This window comes from Trachypithecus francoisi, unplaced genomic scaffold (assembly GCF_009764315.1).
Source record: "Trachypithecus francoisi isolate TF-2019V2 unplaced genomic scaffold, Tfra_2.0 Lachesis_group7, whole genome shotgun sequence".
Classification (NCBI taxonomy): domain Eukaryota; kingdom Metazoa; phylum Chordata; class Mammalia; order Primates; family Cercopithecidae; genus Trachypithecus; species Trachypithecus francoisi.
In genome coordinates, this window is record NW_022681472.1 from 22,093,646 (window position 1) to 22,110,751 (window position 17,106).

The following is a 17,106-nucleotide window of genomic DNA, read 5'->3' on the forward strand; positions in this document are numbered from 1 at the left end:
CAGCTGGCTCACTGCCCCCTTATAGGAAAGATCTGGAGTCTAAAGTATGGCAAACATAAGCATCCCATTTAATTTTGTTTGATAGATTGACCTAGTTAGTAAAATATTTTTGGAGATACTGAGTCTTGCCAATTTATTTTTAAGAAACAGGGACTCACTCTGTTGCCCAAGCTGAGTGCCGTGACACAATCATAGCTCACTTATAAACTTCCCCAGCCTCCTGAGTAGCTGGGACTACAGGCATGCACCACCACACCCAGCTAATTTTTTTTCAATAGTGTTGGGGTCTCGCTATGTTGCCCAGGCTGGTCTTGAATTCCTGGCCTCAAGCGATCCTCCCATCTCTGCCTCCCAATGCACTGGGCATGATCCTCCATCCCTGGCCAGTTTTTTTGTTTTTTGTTTTTTTTTTTTGAGACGGAGTCTTGCTTTATTGCCAAGACTGGAGTGCAGTGGCGCCATCTTGGCTAACCATAACTTCCGCCTTCCAGGTTCAAGCAATTCTCCTGTCTCAGTCTCTCGAGTAGCTGGGAGTACAGATGCATGCCATCATGCCTGGCTAATTTTTGTATTTTTAGTAGAGACTGAGTTTCACTAAGTTGACCAGGCTGGTCTCGAACTCCTCACCTCGCGATCTGCTGGCCTTGGCCTCCCAAAGTGCTGGGATTACAGACATGAGCCACTGCGCCTGGCTGGCCAATTTGATTTTTAAGTATCCTATCAATTATTTAGGTCTCAGATGGTACATCACCTCTCAGGAAGCATTCCCTAACCATTTCGCAGGTCAGGTTAATTCCTCTTGCAGCATAATCCCACACCACCCAATGCTCCCCCAATATGTACAGTTACTTGCTTGTTTAAATGTATCTCTCTCTCACTAAAACTGTAAGTGTAACGAAGGCAGGAAGTGTCTTTTTCAGTTTATTATTCCTTATGTTTAGCAAAGTACCTGACACATGATTCCATAGAAATAAATTTTCTAGGTGAGATGCATATAGCCCATGAACTATTTTTTGAGAAACATCACCTTTGGGAAACCTCCCCTCCAAAGCAGCAGACACACTTAGTAAACAAGAATTATTTTAGGTCCTTGAAAAACTGGACTTTAACCAGTGATTCTCAAATGTACCCAGGTTAGTCATGTAAGAAATTCTGAAACTTTTCCTTAAAGCACCTCCAAATTTACAGGAGGCAAGAAAACAAATTCAAGGAAGAACTTGGGATGGAGGACTATGGTCCAGTAAGGGAACTAGTAGGAAGTGAAATTAAAGCTGTTGCTCATGCCTGTAATCCCAGCACTTCTGGGATTTGAGACTAACCTGAGCAACATAGGGGAACCCTTTCTCTACAAAAAATAAATTAGCCAGGTGAGGTGACACACATCTGTAGTCCCGGCTATTTGGAAGGCTGAGACAGCAGGATCACTTGAGCCCAGGAGTTTGAGATTGCAGTGAGCTATGATGGCACCACTGGGCACTCCAGCCTGCACAGCAGAGTGAGACCATCTCTTCAAAAAAAAAAAAAAAAAAAAAAATTTAAAAAAGCCAGATACTCTATACACTGAAATGAATTAAAACCATGTTGGTGTATCTGAAAACAAGCTAGATTGAACAATAAATATAAAGACTTATGTGACCACCAAATTTTATTCCTTTGCTAAATTACAAATGTAGCATTAAAGTTAAGAGCATAGACCCTGGAGTCTTAAACATCTGGATTTAAATCTTAGCTCTGCCACCTAACTCCAGGACTTTAGGTAAACCAACTAATCAACTTGTTTCCTAAAAGATGATAATGATAGTACCCAACCACGAAGGGTTTTGATGGTTAATTATTGCATGTAGTGTTCAGCCTATTGCCCAGATATAAGGAAAAGAGTCACTAAACGTTAGCTATTACCAATGTGTTTTGTGCTCATCTCCATCTTTGGGATGTAAGCTCTAAGGACACATGGAATTTGTCTCATTTGGAACTGTTTCCCAGGTTTTTAAAACAGGCATTTGATCAGTACTTGTTTAAAATAATGAATGACTCCTCTATTTAGTAGACCCCGTTTCTACTAATACAAAAATTAGCCGAGCATGGTGGCGGGCGCCTGTAATCCCAGCTACTCGGGAGGCAAAGGTTGCAGTGAGCTAAGATGGTGCCACTGCACTCCAGCCTGGGCAGCAGAGCGAGACTCACTCTCAAAAAAGAACAGAAAATTAAAAAAAAATACTGATTCCATGAATCAAATACAAAAATGTCATCATTTTATAGGTAGACTTCGTACTATACTTGTTTCTATAAATAGAACAAACAGGGATAATCCCCCCCAATTCCTACATCATGTATCTGTTTTTCAAATAATTTATGTGGTGTGACAAATGGGCCAAAGACAGGTTTACTTCTAAGGAGTGTGCAAATTTGAAGAGCCCATATGTTTTTCACCTCAGTGTATCATATACAGTTCAGAAAATCAATTAAAGACTTACTTCAGTTTTTCTATATACATTTTTAATGATTAGAAACAATCGATTATTAAGTCAGAATTGCAGTTACGTCTGAAAGAGCCAGACAATAAAAATAAAATCCATAATGAGCTGTTATAAGTAGGATGTTTATCTTACTAAAGTTTTTAAGAATTCTATTCTGATGGTATGTGACCAATGGCATGCATATACAAGACCTCAAGTCCAAGTTTGGGATAACTGTAGCCAACACCTAAAGGAAAGGTAATTATGTTTAGTTTACATGGGGCTCATACCCATGTCACTTGTCCCATCAGCACTATGCCCTCTGCAAGTGAGACTATGATGACAATGGTAGGCAGAACAAAAGGTTAACAATTGTGAAAACACAAGGTTACAGAAGAAGTGGAGGCCTTGAAAGGCTCCAAGACTTGCCTTGGATCACAGAGCACACTGTTGGTTCATGAGATTCTCAGTGCTGCACATGGTCATAAAGCCCTTGCATAAATGTTTGAATATACAACCATCCATTTTTTAGTCAATTATGTACAAATAAAATAAGTTTTAATGTAACAAATTACTTAAATAATGTGTGCCCTGTGAGGATTTATCCCACTTAATGGCAACTGAACTCTACCATATTACATTAACATATAACAATAGCGAATATTTACTATGTGTCAGGCACTCTTCTAATCATCAGATACGTGTTAACTCATTTAATACAGCCACCCTAGGAGCAGATGTGATTATCCTCCTCTCAGAGAGGAATGCACAGAGCGGTCACAGAAAGCAGCGTACCAGGACTCAGACCTAGAAAGTCTGGTGTCTAAGGCTAGACTCTAAATTACTGAGTTAAATGATCTAATAAAATGTATATTAAGCATATACAGTAAAACTTAAAAGTATGTGTTGACTGCTAAGCTACACAAATGTTATTTAGTACTATTATCTGTAATTCCTTTATCACTAACCAGTATTTTTTTTAAACCACCACAAAATCAAATTCTCTATTAGAATTTGCCTTTATTTTTGAATATTCAGTAAGCATTATGGCCCAATTATGTAATATGTCTAAAGAAATTTTGCTGGCTGGGTGCGGTGGCTCACGCCTGTAATCCCAGCACTTAGGGAGGCAGAGGAGGGCAGATCATTTGAGCTCAGGAGTTCAAGACTGGCCTGGGCAACATGGCAAAACCCTGTCTCTACAAAAAATACAAAAACTAGCCAGGTGTGGTGGCACATGCCTGTAGTCCCAGCTATTCAGGAGGCTGAGGTGGGAGGATCACTTGAGCCCAGGAGGTTGAGGCTGCAGTGAGCCCTGATCGTGCCACAGCAATCCAGCCTGGGCAGCGGAGTGAGACCTGTTTAAAAATAAAAAAATTGTGCACTCTTTTTTCACTGGGTCCATTTCATCTAGCAATAAATCTACATTAAGGGGAAAAATTACTATTGCTGTATGATAACTCACTTAAGTTCAATAAGAAAACTTTAAGAATCTCTTTATAAAACTGAATTATATGTTCATGCATTGTAATTCCAGGAAACTAAAGAATATAAAATTACCTTTAAAAACTAATGTGCAGAATTTCAGGGGAAAATCAGTATTAACTTATAGTTTTATTACTGATATAAAAGAAAACTTCAAATACTGTACAGTAAGGTATGCTGTAGAACACTATAATACACTATTACCAATTATTCATTACTCAAATGTAATATATACAGCAATCACGAAATCAGAAAATAATGGGCAACAGCCAGTGCCTTAAGGGTGACATAACATCTATACTATTTTATTGAGCAGTTAAAGCACTTGCTATTTTTCTAAATATTTACACTATTACTGCTTATGTTTACAAATTCTACATATCGTTTCCCTCCAAAAAGTAAACTTTCCAGTTCTTGGCACTAATTCTTAAGTCAAATAAGCCTGGAAATAATGATAACCTTTTCATTATTTTATTGCTCCACCACAGGCATAAGGGCTCAGGACGAGATTTCTGCATTCTAAAGAAAAGTATGCAACACCTTAAACTTTTAAAAACTAAGTAATTGATACTCACAAGCAGGTAACATCAACTAAAACTTTTTTCTTTACTAATTTTTCCTTTTACAAGAGAATAATCATTAATATTATACTACAAAAGCATGTAGTCTCCATAATTAAAAAATTAAATGTCAGATATACAAGTAATGGCATTTTCTCCAATAATTCACAAATTTTACAATTTCTGCTATTTTGGAACAAACATTAAAATTCTCACGATTTAGGTATCATTAAATATTAACTGAAACACTTAGCATCTCAAAGAATTATCAAGAATGGTAGAACTTGTAATTAACTCTATAACTTACATTGGTGATATAGTTCCCCTGTTATTTTATTTCTTAAATATACATTCTACTAAGCAATATTTTCATGTGAACAGGTCTGGTTTGAAAAATTAATTTATACTGTGAAGAGCCTTAAGATTGTACAATTTTGTTAAATTATATGATAACCTTGAATGGTAGGATACATTTACTCGACTTAGAATATGGCGCTCACTATTATTATAATAAATGGTCATTTTTAATTCACATTAAGATAAGTGGAATTTAATCCAATTTTGCAAAGGCTTTGTTTTTATAAAAAGCTTAAGATGGAAACCTTGCTTTGAGAACCATAAAACTCAAAATCTGTGCTGCAGTATTTTAAGTATGGACCAATTGAAATTACTGTTGAAAAATGAAGACAAAACTGTATTGATATTCTGAAATAAATACTTTATGTTGTCACTATATTGACCAGTTGAAGTGTAATAACAGAAGTAAATTTTTTACCTAAAGGTTAGTTATTAGTGAGGTCTACATATTTAGAGAGTTATTCAGTAGCAGATAGTATTGGTAGGTAACTACATAAAACAATACTTTTATACATTTTGCATTTAGTAGCTAACGTGATGTCAGTACAATTCTCAAAAACCTGTCATTAGTAGTATGAGTTGCTAGCAAGTGATCTTCCCTGAGGTAAGAGACCATATGCAAAAGTCAGTGTTCATCTCCAATGAAGATACCTAAAAATAATGGCAATAAGGACCTGTGGCCAGGAATTACGGATGCATTTCAGATTGATATCTTAATTGCACGCAGTAGGCTTGACTGTAAAAACCAAACTAAAAATCACTGGAAGACACAGAGCCAGTATCAGTCAAAAAAATTAGTATTTGCTAACTTTCTCAGGCCTCTACCCTAACATTTTCCAATAAAATATCTGAAACAGAGTGAAGGGGGAGAAATGGGTTTGCTCTTTAACTAGTTCCTGAGTAACCATTCTCATGGAGTTAATTATATTCTATTTTAATATATGGCAGCATCTTGTTTTCTTCAACTTACACCAATTTCTCACTACCAGTATTCTAGATATATACTATCTTCAACACTACCTGGACTTCAGGTCATCAACTTAAATTTGGTATGATTAACTATAGAAAGGATTATTGAAGAAAAAATTTACAACTTTATTTCAATGTTTACTGAAGCACTGCAAACAGAATTGCAGGAATGCATTTTAGTTATAATCTTACATCTAGGGTTAAAAAAATTTTTTTTACCTGAGATGTCTAGCTTGCACTCCAAGATGTGGCTATATCACAAATGGCAGTACTAGAAAAATAACCATTCTACAGTAATGTATTTGGTTATGAAAACCATATGGAAAGACAAAGGATGATATTTAAAAACTTAAAGAAACCCTATTCTAAAACTTCTTTGTGAGGATACCTGGCCTACTTCTCAAAAACCATCAAAACACCCCCACCAAATTTTCAGCTGATTTGAAATAATTTCAAGAAATTTGATCACTTACCAGAATTGAGCCTTTTATTCATTTATCAAGGGAGAACCCAAATTGTTATTGTACTATTCATACCTAACTGGCTTTTAAATAGCATTGCTGTAGCTAGAGAAATAAAGTTGTCAGAGATTAAGTCCATCTTCTAACATTCACATATGCATTCTAATTTGCACTAAATGTAAGAATAGGGAGATAAAGTTTGTTTCTGATATTTTATGTTAATGCTATGAGATATCTGTCAGTTATCAATGAAGAAAATATTTGTTAAAGATGATTATATCATTTTACATGAAAGCAGTGCATTTTTTGATTAAACAGTTTTCTTGTATTTAAATCCCCCTCAAAAAAGTTCCAGTGGCTGAAAAAGCCAAAAATAATTATAGTGGTTAGTGAAGTGATATTTGTAATTTGTAGTTTAATACACAGAAGCCACCTTTACTAAGTAGTAAATAGTATTTGGTAGCTACAGCTCTTATTTTATGCAAAAATAGTGTACAATATAAAAGTTAAAAAATTTCCTGCTGTTTTGATAGGGAGAAGATGCTTGAAAGAAAATTTAGGATGAAGATAAAATATAAAGACAAATGTGATAATGTGACAAAAACTAACCCAAATATATATTTTGCTCAGATACACCTGTAAAATGTCTAGATTCTCCATTCTTTCCTTATTTAAAATAGAGTAGTTTGTTTAAGAAGTGGGTTCAGTTAGAGACACTTTCACAGAAAGATGACCAAAATCTGCCTTATCTGGAAACACAAGTTAAAGTACTGTCTATATCCCTTATGAATCAACAGGCAGAGATTTTTAAACATCTGATAAAATACTTTGACATACATTTTCTTAGAATTACAAACACAGTTCTGCATCTGCTACATGTGCAAACAGAGACAGCCAGGCTTTGAATGCTCTAGGTAAGAGATTGTATTAACATACATTTTGTCTTTCAGCCATTCAAATTCAACTTAATTTCAGTGAACAGAGGAAAAATATGGGTTGAAATGTACATTTCAGAATACAGATTTGCAGAATAAAATAAAATAGTGCAATACCAATCTCAGGATAAACACTTTTGTTGTTTTTAAGGAATGAGCATGAAAGCTGCTTCTCAAGGAAACTGGCACTAAAGATTTGATGAATACACTAAGCAAACACCCAGCCGATCAGGGTGTGATGCAGTAAAATTTGCATCTAAACCCAAGTGAAGCCAACAAATACAGAAACTTACGGATTCTAAGAAAAAAAAAAAAAACATTTTGGCTCAAAGGGGCGTAAATACACTTAGCATATACAGGCTTAAATACCACTGATCAAAATTGTAGAACAATTAACTCATTCATAAAGATAAACTCTTATTTATAAATTCTCTACTGCTACCATTATTTCTTTTTCTACCACACTTTGCAATCAACTTTTCTGCAAGATTTAAAAAAAAAAATCAGGTGGTTCTTGACCAAGCCAGGAATCAAAAATAATGGTAACATATTAATAATGAGCACACACAATTGGCTGTGTTGACTCAGACAGCAACACAACTGAATCACACTGACCTCATCAATCTAGAAGAGATTCTTCCCCAACCTTGCACAAATCAGCAAAATGTTGTATCATTACATTCTATTCTCAAGACATTTTCGCCAAGAAATCTCTATGAATGTGTTTACGTTCATGGAAACACTTGCATCCCACTGTCTAATAAATAATTGTATGAATTTTAAGATACAATTTAGTCCAGATAAAATTCAAGTTTACATAAATCTTTTGACACTAGTATGTGAGATGGTTACCTTGATGACATCAACATTAGCAAAATCTCATTTCCCCTCCATTTCTAGCCTTTTCAGAAATCAAACGTATTTAGTAAGACAATTTTCTTGTTGGAAACATTAACACTTTCGTGGAATTAAAATTACAAAGAACTTCCAATGAACCACATACATGGAAAAAAGTCATCTCAGCAGATCTAATAGCTAATTTATAGAAATTCAGAGCCAGCCTGGGCAGCAGTATATTAAAAGCTATGGCCAATCACACACTTGCTATCATGCACTGAATAACGATATAATCTTTGAATTACATACGTACAAGATTTTTAATGACTAATCAAGTTACGTGGCCCAGCCAACAAATATTACATATTCACAATAAACATTCTGCCTTTATTAGCCTCTAATTAAATCAAGAGTGATCCATTGGCTCAGTTGTGTTAGTCATCTCAGCATCTTGACTATCCATCTCTTCAAGCTCCTCCACGGAATTTCCCCTTTGTGCTTTTGACCTTGTGGCAAAGGCTGCTCCCAGTGCATCTGCTACACAGCCATCAGTTGTTTCTGTATTCAAATTTTCAGTACCACCAGTTAAAGGAAAAGATTCAGGCAAGCCAGTCTGAAGACTCCCAGACTTTGCAGAAGAACTCACAACTTCTATTTTCCTTTGAGGAGGATCAGATGGTGACTGCTCTGTACTTTGATCCCGCAAGTGCCTGTCCATTGAAGCCTGAATAGAAGAAACCATTTCCTGCAATTTTTTTCGCTGGGCCTCAACCAAATCAGGATCAAGCTGCCTGCCGTCTCTCATTGTTACTACTCCAGGAGCTATTCGAATAAGCTCACTATTACTAGAAGAAGCTGTGAATACAGAAGGCTCTGTTTTAGTGGAACTATTACTAAAGTCTGTCCCTGTGTTATGCTTTCTTACAACTGAAGTTTCCCTAGCTCTTGGATCAAGGTGTGGGTTACCAGATGCAGTTCCTAAAGAATGCCCTTTTCCCTGAAAGGCAGTTACGTTATGAAGTTGCTCAGATTTCTTTTTTACTACTCCACCACTACCTAGTTTTAATAGCCCATGTGAGGGACTTGATTCCCTACTTCTTGTAGTAGCCTCTGCTCGAACCTGACTTACAGCCTCTTTAACTAAATCTTCAACATCAGGACCAATGGGGAAATGTCCTGCAGCATCCACACACAATTCCAGTCTATCTTCAGAAGCATTATAGACAAAGGTTTTGCCAGGCAGATGTGGAAAAGTACAATGCTTGCCATCAGCCATTCCTAAAAAGGGGAAAAGATATTTAACATTAAAATCTTAAGGTATTAACAAAGTGTAGTCAAGACAATTATAGTTAAAATAGTGAATTTTAAATAACAATTCACAGATAACAGCTTTCAAAACAAAATTCATTCAAATTTATTGTATTACAAAAAAGAACCATCACCATAGACCCTGAAGTAGTTCTCCCCAGAGATCTTTTTTAAAAAATCATCCTATTAGCAAAGTTAAGAACGGGGCTTGAGGTCATGCAGTGGCTCACACCTGTAAACTCAGCACTTTGGGAGGCTGAGGTGGATGCATCACCTGAGGTCAGGAGCTTCAGACCAGCCTGGTCAACATGGTGAAACCCCATCTCTACTGAGAATACAAAAAAATAGCTGGGAGTAGCAGCAGGTGCCTGTAATCCCAGCTACTCGGGAGGCTGAGGCAGGAGAATCGCTTGAACCTGGGAGGCAGAGGTTGCAGTGAGCAGAGATCACGGCACTGCACTCTAGCCTGGACAACAAAAGTGAAACTCCATCTAAAAACAAAATGGGGCTTGAGGCCAGGTACAGTGGTTCATGCATGTAATCCCAGCACTTTGGGAGGCAGACGGGTGGATCACCTGAGGTCAGGAGTTCAAGACCAGCCTGGCCAAAATGGTGAAACCCCGTCTCTACTACTAATACAAAAAAAAAATAGCCGGGCGTGGTGGCATGAGCCTATAGTCCCAGCTACTCAGCAGGCTAAGGCAGGAGAATCGCTTGAACTTGGGAGGCAGAGGTTGCAGTGGGCCGAGATCAAATCACTGCACTCCAGCCTGGGTGACAGAGTGAGACTCTGTCTCGAAAAAAAAAAAAAAAAAAAAGAATGGGGATTGAAACAAACAGCTGAGCTATAAAGAAAACACAATGTGAACAAATAAAAGAATATACTTTTATTACTAAAATTCAGATTATAAACTTTGCCAAAACAGTTATCAAGGCAAAGTGAGGTATACCTAACTTGTTACACAGTGTGTTGAACTAAAAATCAAGTCATTCTATTGAATTGTAAAATACCAGAAAGGTGTTTTCACAGTGTGCCGTAGGTATGTATCTTTCACAAATATAAAAAAAATAAGATATTCCATAGTTAAAGCAGTAGCTATGGGGCACATTTAGAAAAACTAAATAATGCACTGTGACTTCAGTGTGAACTAACACTTGCTTGTAAAAAATTTAAAATACCTTATTCAATTAAATCCCTTTGAAATAATTCTTATTCATTTCTGGTAGGCCAGAACCACCCAAGTAAACCAGGGGTTATGGATGCTCCTCACAAGACTCACTGCTGTTTATTTCTCCTGGTCCACTAATGCAGCAGCAGAGGATAAAAACTTTAAAGTAAACTTCTCTTATTTTCTAGTCAAGGAGTTGGTCTCACTACAGGGTATTCAAAAATTTTACACTTGTTTCAGCCTGTGTATTAAAAAAAAAAATGTGTGTTTTAAACAATCCACTACCTTTACACTTTAAAATTGTCACTCTAAGTATACTCCACATATGTGACAGTAAGCGTTTTCCAATTTATAACATTATATACTATTTTGAAAAAAAAGATAAAGAACATTTTATAATATATGGTACATCGTAATATGTTTCTGGCAAAATATAAAGGCAAAAGCAAACTAGTTAGAAACAAATGAAAGGGTAAGTGCTAGCTACAGAAATTCAGAGAGGAGGGATAATGAATAAACTCGGGAATGCTTTGTGGGCATTTAGGCATTCTCCAGTTTTGTAGGATATTAAGAATAGTTATTCCTTCCCTTAAAAGAGCTTCAATGGTTCTAATGTACCTCTCTGAGAATATTCCAAACAACTAGCAAAAACAGCTCAATTGCAAATGAATAAATAACATACATTAATTTCAAATAAACATTAATTTCAATGGTAGGTAAAGTGTCAATTAATAAAAATCCAAGTAGAATTTCCTCTTGACACATTTTCAGCAGAGATAAATGACAAAAACAGACACGCCAAAGTTGAAGTCAGAGATGTGGTCTAAATACTACTTTTCTGGGCACATCTGGAATGAGTTTATTGGTTACCAATCCCTGTCCTCAGAGATCTATAAACTATAGCTCAGGAAACAAAGGTAGCAAAGAAGAGAATTTTATAAGGCCAAAACTGCCTCAAGGCAAAGCTTTTAAACATCCATCTGAATAGATAACATCCACTGAGCCTCACTATGTGCCAGGAACTAAAATAGACTCTGAGGATTTAAAAATAAAATACCATAATTCTTAGAAGACAGATATAAAAAGATTATTATAATACAATTGGGTAAGTATAATGATGGGTATATTACTCATTTCACTCAATTATTTAAGGATTAAATGAGAAAACATTTAAGCACATTAAAAACATTAAAACATTGAAGTACATACCACAGTGCCTAATTGCAATCAGGTAGTCAATATATATGTTTTAATTCTTCTATTAGAACAAAAAGGCCAGGAGCAGTGGCTCAAGCCTGTAATCCCAGCACTTTGGGAGGCCAAGACGGGCGGATCACGAAGTCCAGGAGATCGAGACCATCCTGGCTAACATGGTGAAACCCCGTCTCTACTAAAAAATACAAAAAACTAGCCGGGCGAGGTGGCAGGCGCCTGTAGTCCCAGCTACTCGGGAGGCTAAGGCAGGAGAATGGTGTAAACCCGGGAGGCGGAGCTTGCAGTGAGCTGAGATCTGGCCACTGCACTCCAGCCTGGGCAACAGAGCGTGACTCCGTCTCAAAAAAAAAAAAAAGAACAAAAAGGTTTTGTGGCCGGGTGTGGTGGCTCACTACTGTAATCCCAGCACTTTAGAGGCCAAGGCAGGCAGATCACTTGAGGTCAGGAGTTCAAGACCAGCCTGGCCAACATGGTGAAACCTAGTCTCTACTAAAAATACAAAAAGTAGCTGGGCATGGTGGTGTGTGAGCCTGTAGTCCTAGTAACTGGGGAGACTGAGGCAGGAGAACTGCTTGAACCCAGGAGGTGGAGGTTGCAGTGAGCCGAGATGGCGCCACTGTACTCCAACCTGGGCGACAAAGCAAGACTCCATCTCAAAAAAAAAAAAAAAAGGTTATGCAGTTGTTTCCAGATTGCTACTGTGATGCCTTCCCTTGGCTATCCCTAGAAAGAGTCATAGTTCCACATAAGTTCATCACAGTATTACTTACAATGAAACAATGGAAAAAAATCTCAATTTTCAACAAGAAATAATTAAGTAAATTATTTCCTATCTACCTGATGGAAGTATATGCAGCTATTAAAATTTAGATAAATAGGCCTGGTGCTGTGGCTCACACCTGTAATCCCAGCACTTTGGGAGGCCGAGGCGGGCAGATCATGAGGTCAAGAGTTTGAGACCAGCCTGGCCAACATTGTAAAACCCCATCTCTACTAAAAATACAAAAATTAGCCAGGCATGGTGGTGCGCGCCTATAGTCCCAGCTACTCAGGAGGACGAGGCAGGGAGAATTGCTTGAACCCAAGAGGTGGAGGTTGTGGTAAGCCAAGATTGTGCCACTGCACTCCAGTCTGGGCAACAGAGCAAGACTCCATCTCAAAAAAAAAAAAAAAAATTAGCTAAATAATGCTTGAACCCAAGAGGCAGAGGCTGCAGTGAGCCCAGATCACGCCACTGCACTCCAGACTGGGCAGCAGAGTGAGACTCCATCTCAAAAAAAAAAAAATTAGATTTAAGCTGTGATGCTTGATATATACAGTAAAATGTGCATGATGCTGCAGTAGCAGGAAAAAAATCTAAGTACTATGATTACAATCTTGCCCAAAACATGTATGTATAAGACAAATATTTTTAAATGATAGGTGATGTTTCCCATTTCTATAGTTTCTGGACGTTTATACCGTTATTAAAAAACTCCAGCCAGGCGTGGTGACTCAGCACGTTGGGAGGCTGAGGCGGGAGGATCGCTTGAGGCTAGAAGTTTGATACCAACTGGGCAACATGGTAAGACCCTGGTCTCTACAAAAAAACAAAAGGTTAGCTGAGAGTGATGGCATACACCTATAGTCTCAGTTTTTTGGGAGGCTGAGGCAGGAGGATCATTGAGCTCTGGAGTCTGAGGCTGCAGTGAGCTATTACTGAGCCACTGAACTCCAACATGGGTAATAACAAGAAACTGTCTAAAAACAAAACAAAAAACAAACGCCCCAATTTAAAATATATATTTAAAAATCAATGGATAGGCCAGGCACAGTGGCTCACACCTGTAACCCCAGCACTTTGGGAGGCCTGGGCAACAGGGCAAGACTCCCTGTCAAAAAAAAAAAAAAAGGATATACTTTAAACACAATACAAATACTGTTGTGATACTTTTAAGCATAATTGTTCAAGGTTTTTTTTTGGCAGGTATAGACAGAATGTTCAGATTTCATATAGTCCTTTGAATTTTAAGCAGCAAGGCACATTAAAAATTCTCTATCACATATCAACAATTCCATTACTTAAGGCTGGGTATGGTGGCTCACGCCTGTAATCCCAGCACTTTGGGAGGCTGAGGCAGGCGGATCACAAGGTCAGGAGATCGAGACCATCCTGGCTAGCACAGTGAAACCCCGTCTCTACTAAAAATACAAAAAAAAATTAGGCTGGTCTGGTGGCGGGCACCCGTAGTCCCAGCCACTCAGGAGGCTGAGGCTGGAGAATGGTGTGAACCCAGGATGTGGAACTTGCAGTGAGACAAGATCGTGCCACTGCACTCCAGCCAGGGCGACAGAGCGAGACTCCATCTCAAAAACAAAACAAAACAAAACAAAAGTTCCATTACTTATATATGCTAATGATATGTATACTAGTATTTATAGTTACATTATTCTTTACATTAAAAACCTAGAAACTACCCAAAAGCTCATGAGCAGAACAATGAATTGTGTTAAAAACAATACAACAGAATACTATGCAGCAGTGAAAATGAATAACCTATAGTTGAATTCATCAACATAGATGTATCTGAAAAAGTGTTGCTAAACTAAACAAGTTAGCCAGGTATGGGGCTCATGCCTGTAATCTCAGCACTTGGGGAGGCAGAGGCAAATCGACTACTTGAGCCTAAGAGTTCTAGACTGGGCAACCTAAGGAGACATCACCTCTACAAAAAATTTTAAAAATTAGCTGGGTGTGGTGGCACATGCCTGTAGTCCCAGCAACTTGGAAGGCTGAGGCAGAAGGATCACTTGAGCCTGGGAGGTTAAGGCTGCAGGGAGCTGTGATCATACCACTGCGCTCCAGCCTGAGAGTAAAATCCCATCTCAAAAAAAAAGAAAAAAAGCCAGGCGCAGTGGCTTACACCTGTAATCCCAGCACTTTGGGAGGCCGAGATGGGTGGATCACGAGGTCAGCAGATCAAGACCATCCTGGCTAACACAGTGAAACCTCGTCTCTACTAAAAATACAAAAAATTAGCCAGGCATGGTGGCAGGCACCTGTAGTCCTAGCTGTTCAAGTGGCTGAGGCAGGAGAATGGTGTGAACCCAGGAGGCAGAGCTTGCAGTGAGCCGAGATCGCACCACTGCACTCCAGCGTGGGTGACAGAGCAAGACTCTGTCTCACAAAAAAAAAAAAAAAAGAAAAAAAGAAATCATAGAAGAAGGTATACAGCATAATTCCATTTTTATAAAGTTCACAGGCACAGCTGAGTATTATACAGTTAAAACTAAATTTGCCATTCATTTCTTCATTTCTCTGTACAAAAACCTGCAAGAAAACTTACTGTATACGTATATATAGTGGGGGACAGGGTCTCACTCTGTCAACCAGGCTGGAGTACAGTGGTGTGATCATGGCTCACTGCAGCCTCCACCTCCTGGGCTCAAGCGATCCTCCCACCTCAGTCTCACCTGCAGTTGAGACTATGGGCACATGCCACCACACCTGGCCAATTTTTGTATTTTTAGTAGAGATAAGGTTTCGTCATGTTGCCCAGGCTGGTCTTGAACCCCTGGGCTCAAGCAATCTGTCCACCTTGGCCTCTCAAAATGCTGGGATTACAGGCATGAGACACCACACCTAGCCAAAAACTTAACTATATTTTAAGCCAATTAATTTTATTCTATTTTTTGTTGTTGGGGTTGGGGGGAATGGAGTCTGCTCTCAGCTCTGTTGCCCAGGCTGGAGTGCAGTGGTGCAATCTAGGCTCACTGCAGCCTCCTCCCCACAGGTTCAAGTGATTCTCATGCCTCAGCCTCCTGAGTAGCTAGGATTAGAGGTGCCTGCCACCATACACAAATAATTTTTGCATTTTTTGTAGAGATAGCGTTTCACCATGTTTGCCAGGTTAGTCTTGAACTCCTGACCTCAAGTGATCTGCCCACCTAGGCCTCCCAAAGTGCTGGGATTATAGGCATGGGCCACCATACCTGGCCTGAGCCAGTTAATTTTAGAATACCTTTCCAAAAATGAAGAACAGAAATAGTAATAGTATAGTTTAGTTATAATGGGCAATACTGTTTTTCAAATGTAGATGTAACCATCTGTATGTTAAGGTGGATTTGAATAAAATAAGAGAGTTTTGTATGTTCCTTTTCTGTTTTTGGAAGATGGGGGTAAATGGCTGAGGTTGAGAGGGGCTTGACATGTTTTGATTCTTTGACCACAGGATGATGATGACGAGGATGATGATGATAATAATAAATGGGAGCTAAATGATGAGAACATATGGACACAAAGAGGGGAATAACAATACACACTTGGACCTTTCGGAGGGTAGAGGGTGAGAGGAGGGAGAGGATCAGGTGGGTGCTAGGCTAAATATCTGGGTGATGAAATAATCTGTACAACATGTATTCCTGTTTTTCTGCTCAAATGTTGCTTTTTAGCCTGCCCTGCCCCCTTTCCTGTACCCATAAAAACCCCAGGCAGACCAGCAGACTGGCAGAGAAGGAGAGAAGAGAAGAAAACAGCTGGATGTCACAGAGAAGTAGCTTGACTTCAGAGGGATGGCTTGATGGGGATACTTCAGAGAAGAGTTTGGCCGGGGACAGCTGAACTCCAGGGGAAGACCACCTTTCCACTCCATCCCCTTTCCAGCTCCCCACCCGAGAGCCACTTCCACCACTCAATAAAATCCTCCACATTCAGCACCCTTCAATTTGTTCGTGCAACATGATTCTTCCTGGATGCCAGACAAGAACTTGGGTACCAAGAGGGTGGGTGCAAAAGGCTGTCATCCTGACCCTCCACTGAGCTGTTAAACACTTAAACGCTATCAGTGGAGGGAGGGGAAAGCTAAAACAGCACACTGTAACACATGCCCTCTGGGGCCCTGGGGGTCACAGGTACCCCACTAGACGCTGTTGCAGGGCCACACAGAGTTCTACTCCTGCCGGTGCCCAGAAGCACTCATCTAGGCCCCTGTATCTGCTGCCTGTCCCATGAAGGGTTGAGAGCTGCAGGCTGAGTAAGCAAGCGAACCCCTTCACAAGCCCCTCGAAAGGGTCAAGGGAACTATCCCGTTTCAACTCCAGAGCTCTAAACTACCTCTTAATGATAAATACCACATGTAACATTCTAAGAAATATGACCACTCTATTGAGATACAGTTCACATACAATTCACCTATTTTAAGTGTATAACCAAATGGTTTGGGATATATATGTAGTTTTTTTGGAGACAAGAGTTTCCCTCTATCACCCAGGCTGCAGTGTGGTAGTGCCATCATAGCTTGCTGCGATCTGGGCTCAAGAGATCCTTCCGCCTCAGTCTCCCAAAGTGCTGGGATTACAGGCATAAGCTACTGTGC

At 38.9% G+C, this 17,106-nt stretch overlaps 1 protein-coding gene across 1 annotated transcript in view; it reads right to left on the reverse strand.

Annotated features, from left to right (window-relative positions):
• Positions 1–2,474: 2,474 nt before the first annotated feature.
• Positions 2,475–17,106, reverse strand: part of VCPIP1 (valosin containing protein interacting protein 1) — a 41,773-nt gene continuing 27,141 nt past the window's right edge. The window contains exon 3 of the mRNA XM_033203158.1: positions 2,475–9,338. Coding sequence (XP_033059049.1) covers positions 8,467–9,338 — 872 coding nt within the window. The 3' untranslated portion in view covers positions 2,475–8,466. The remainder of the gene's footprint in view (positions 9,339–17,106) is intronic.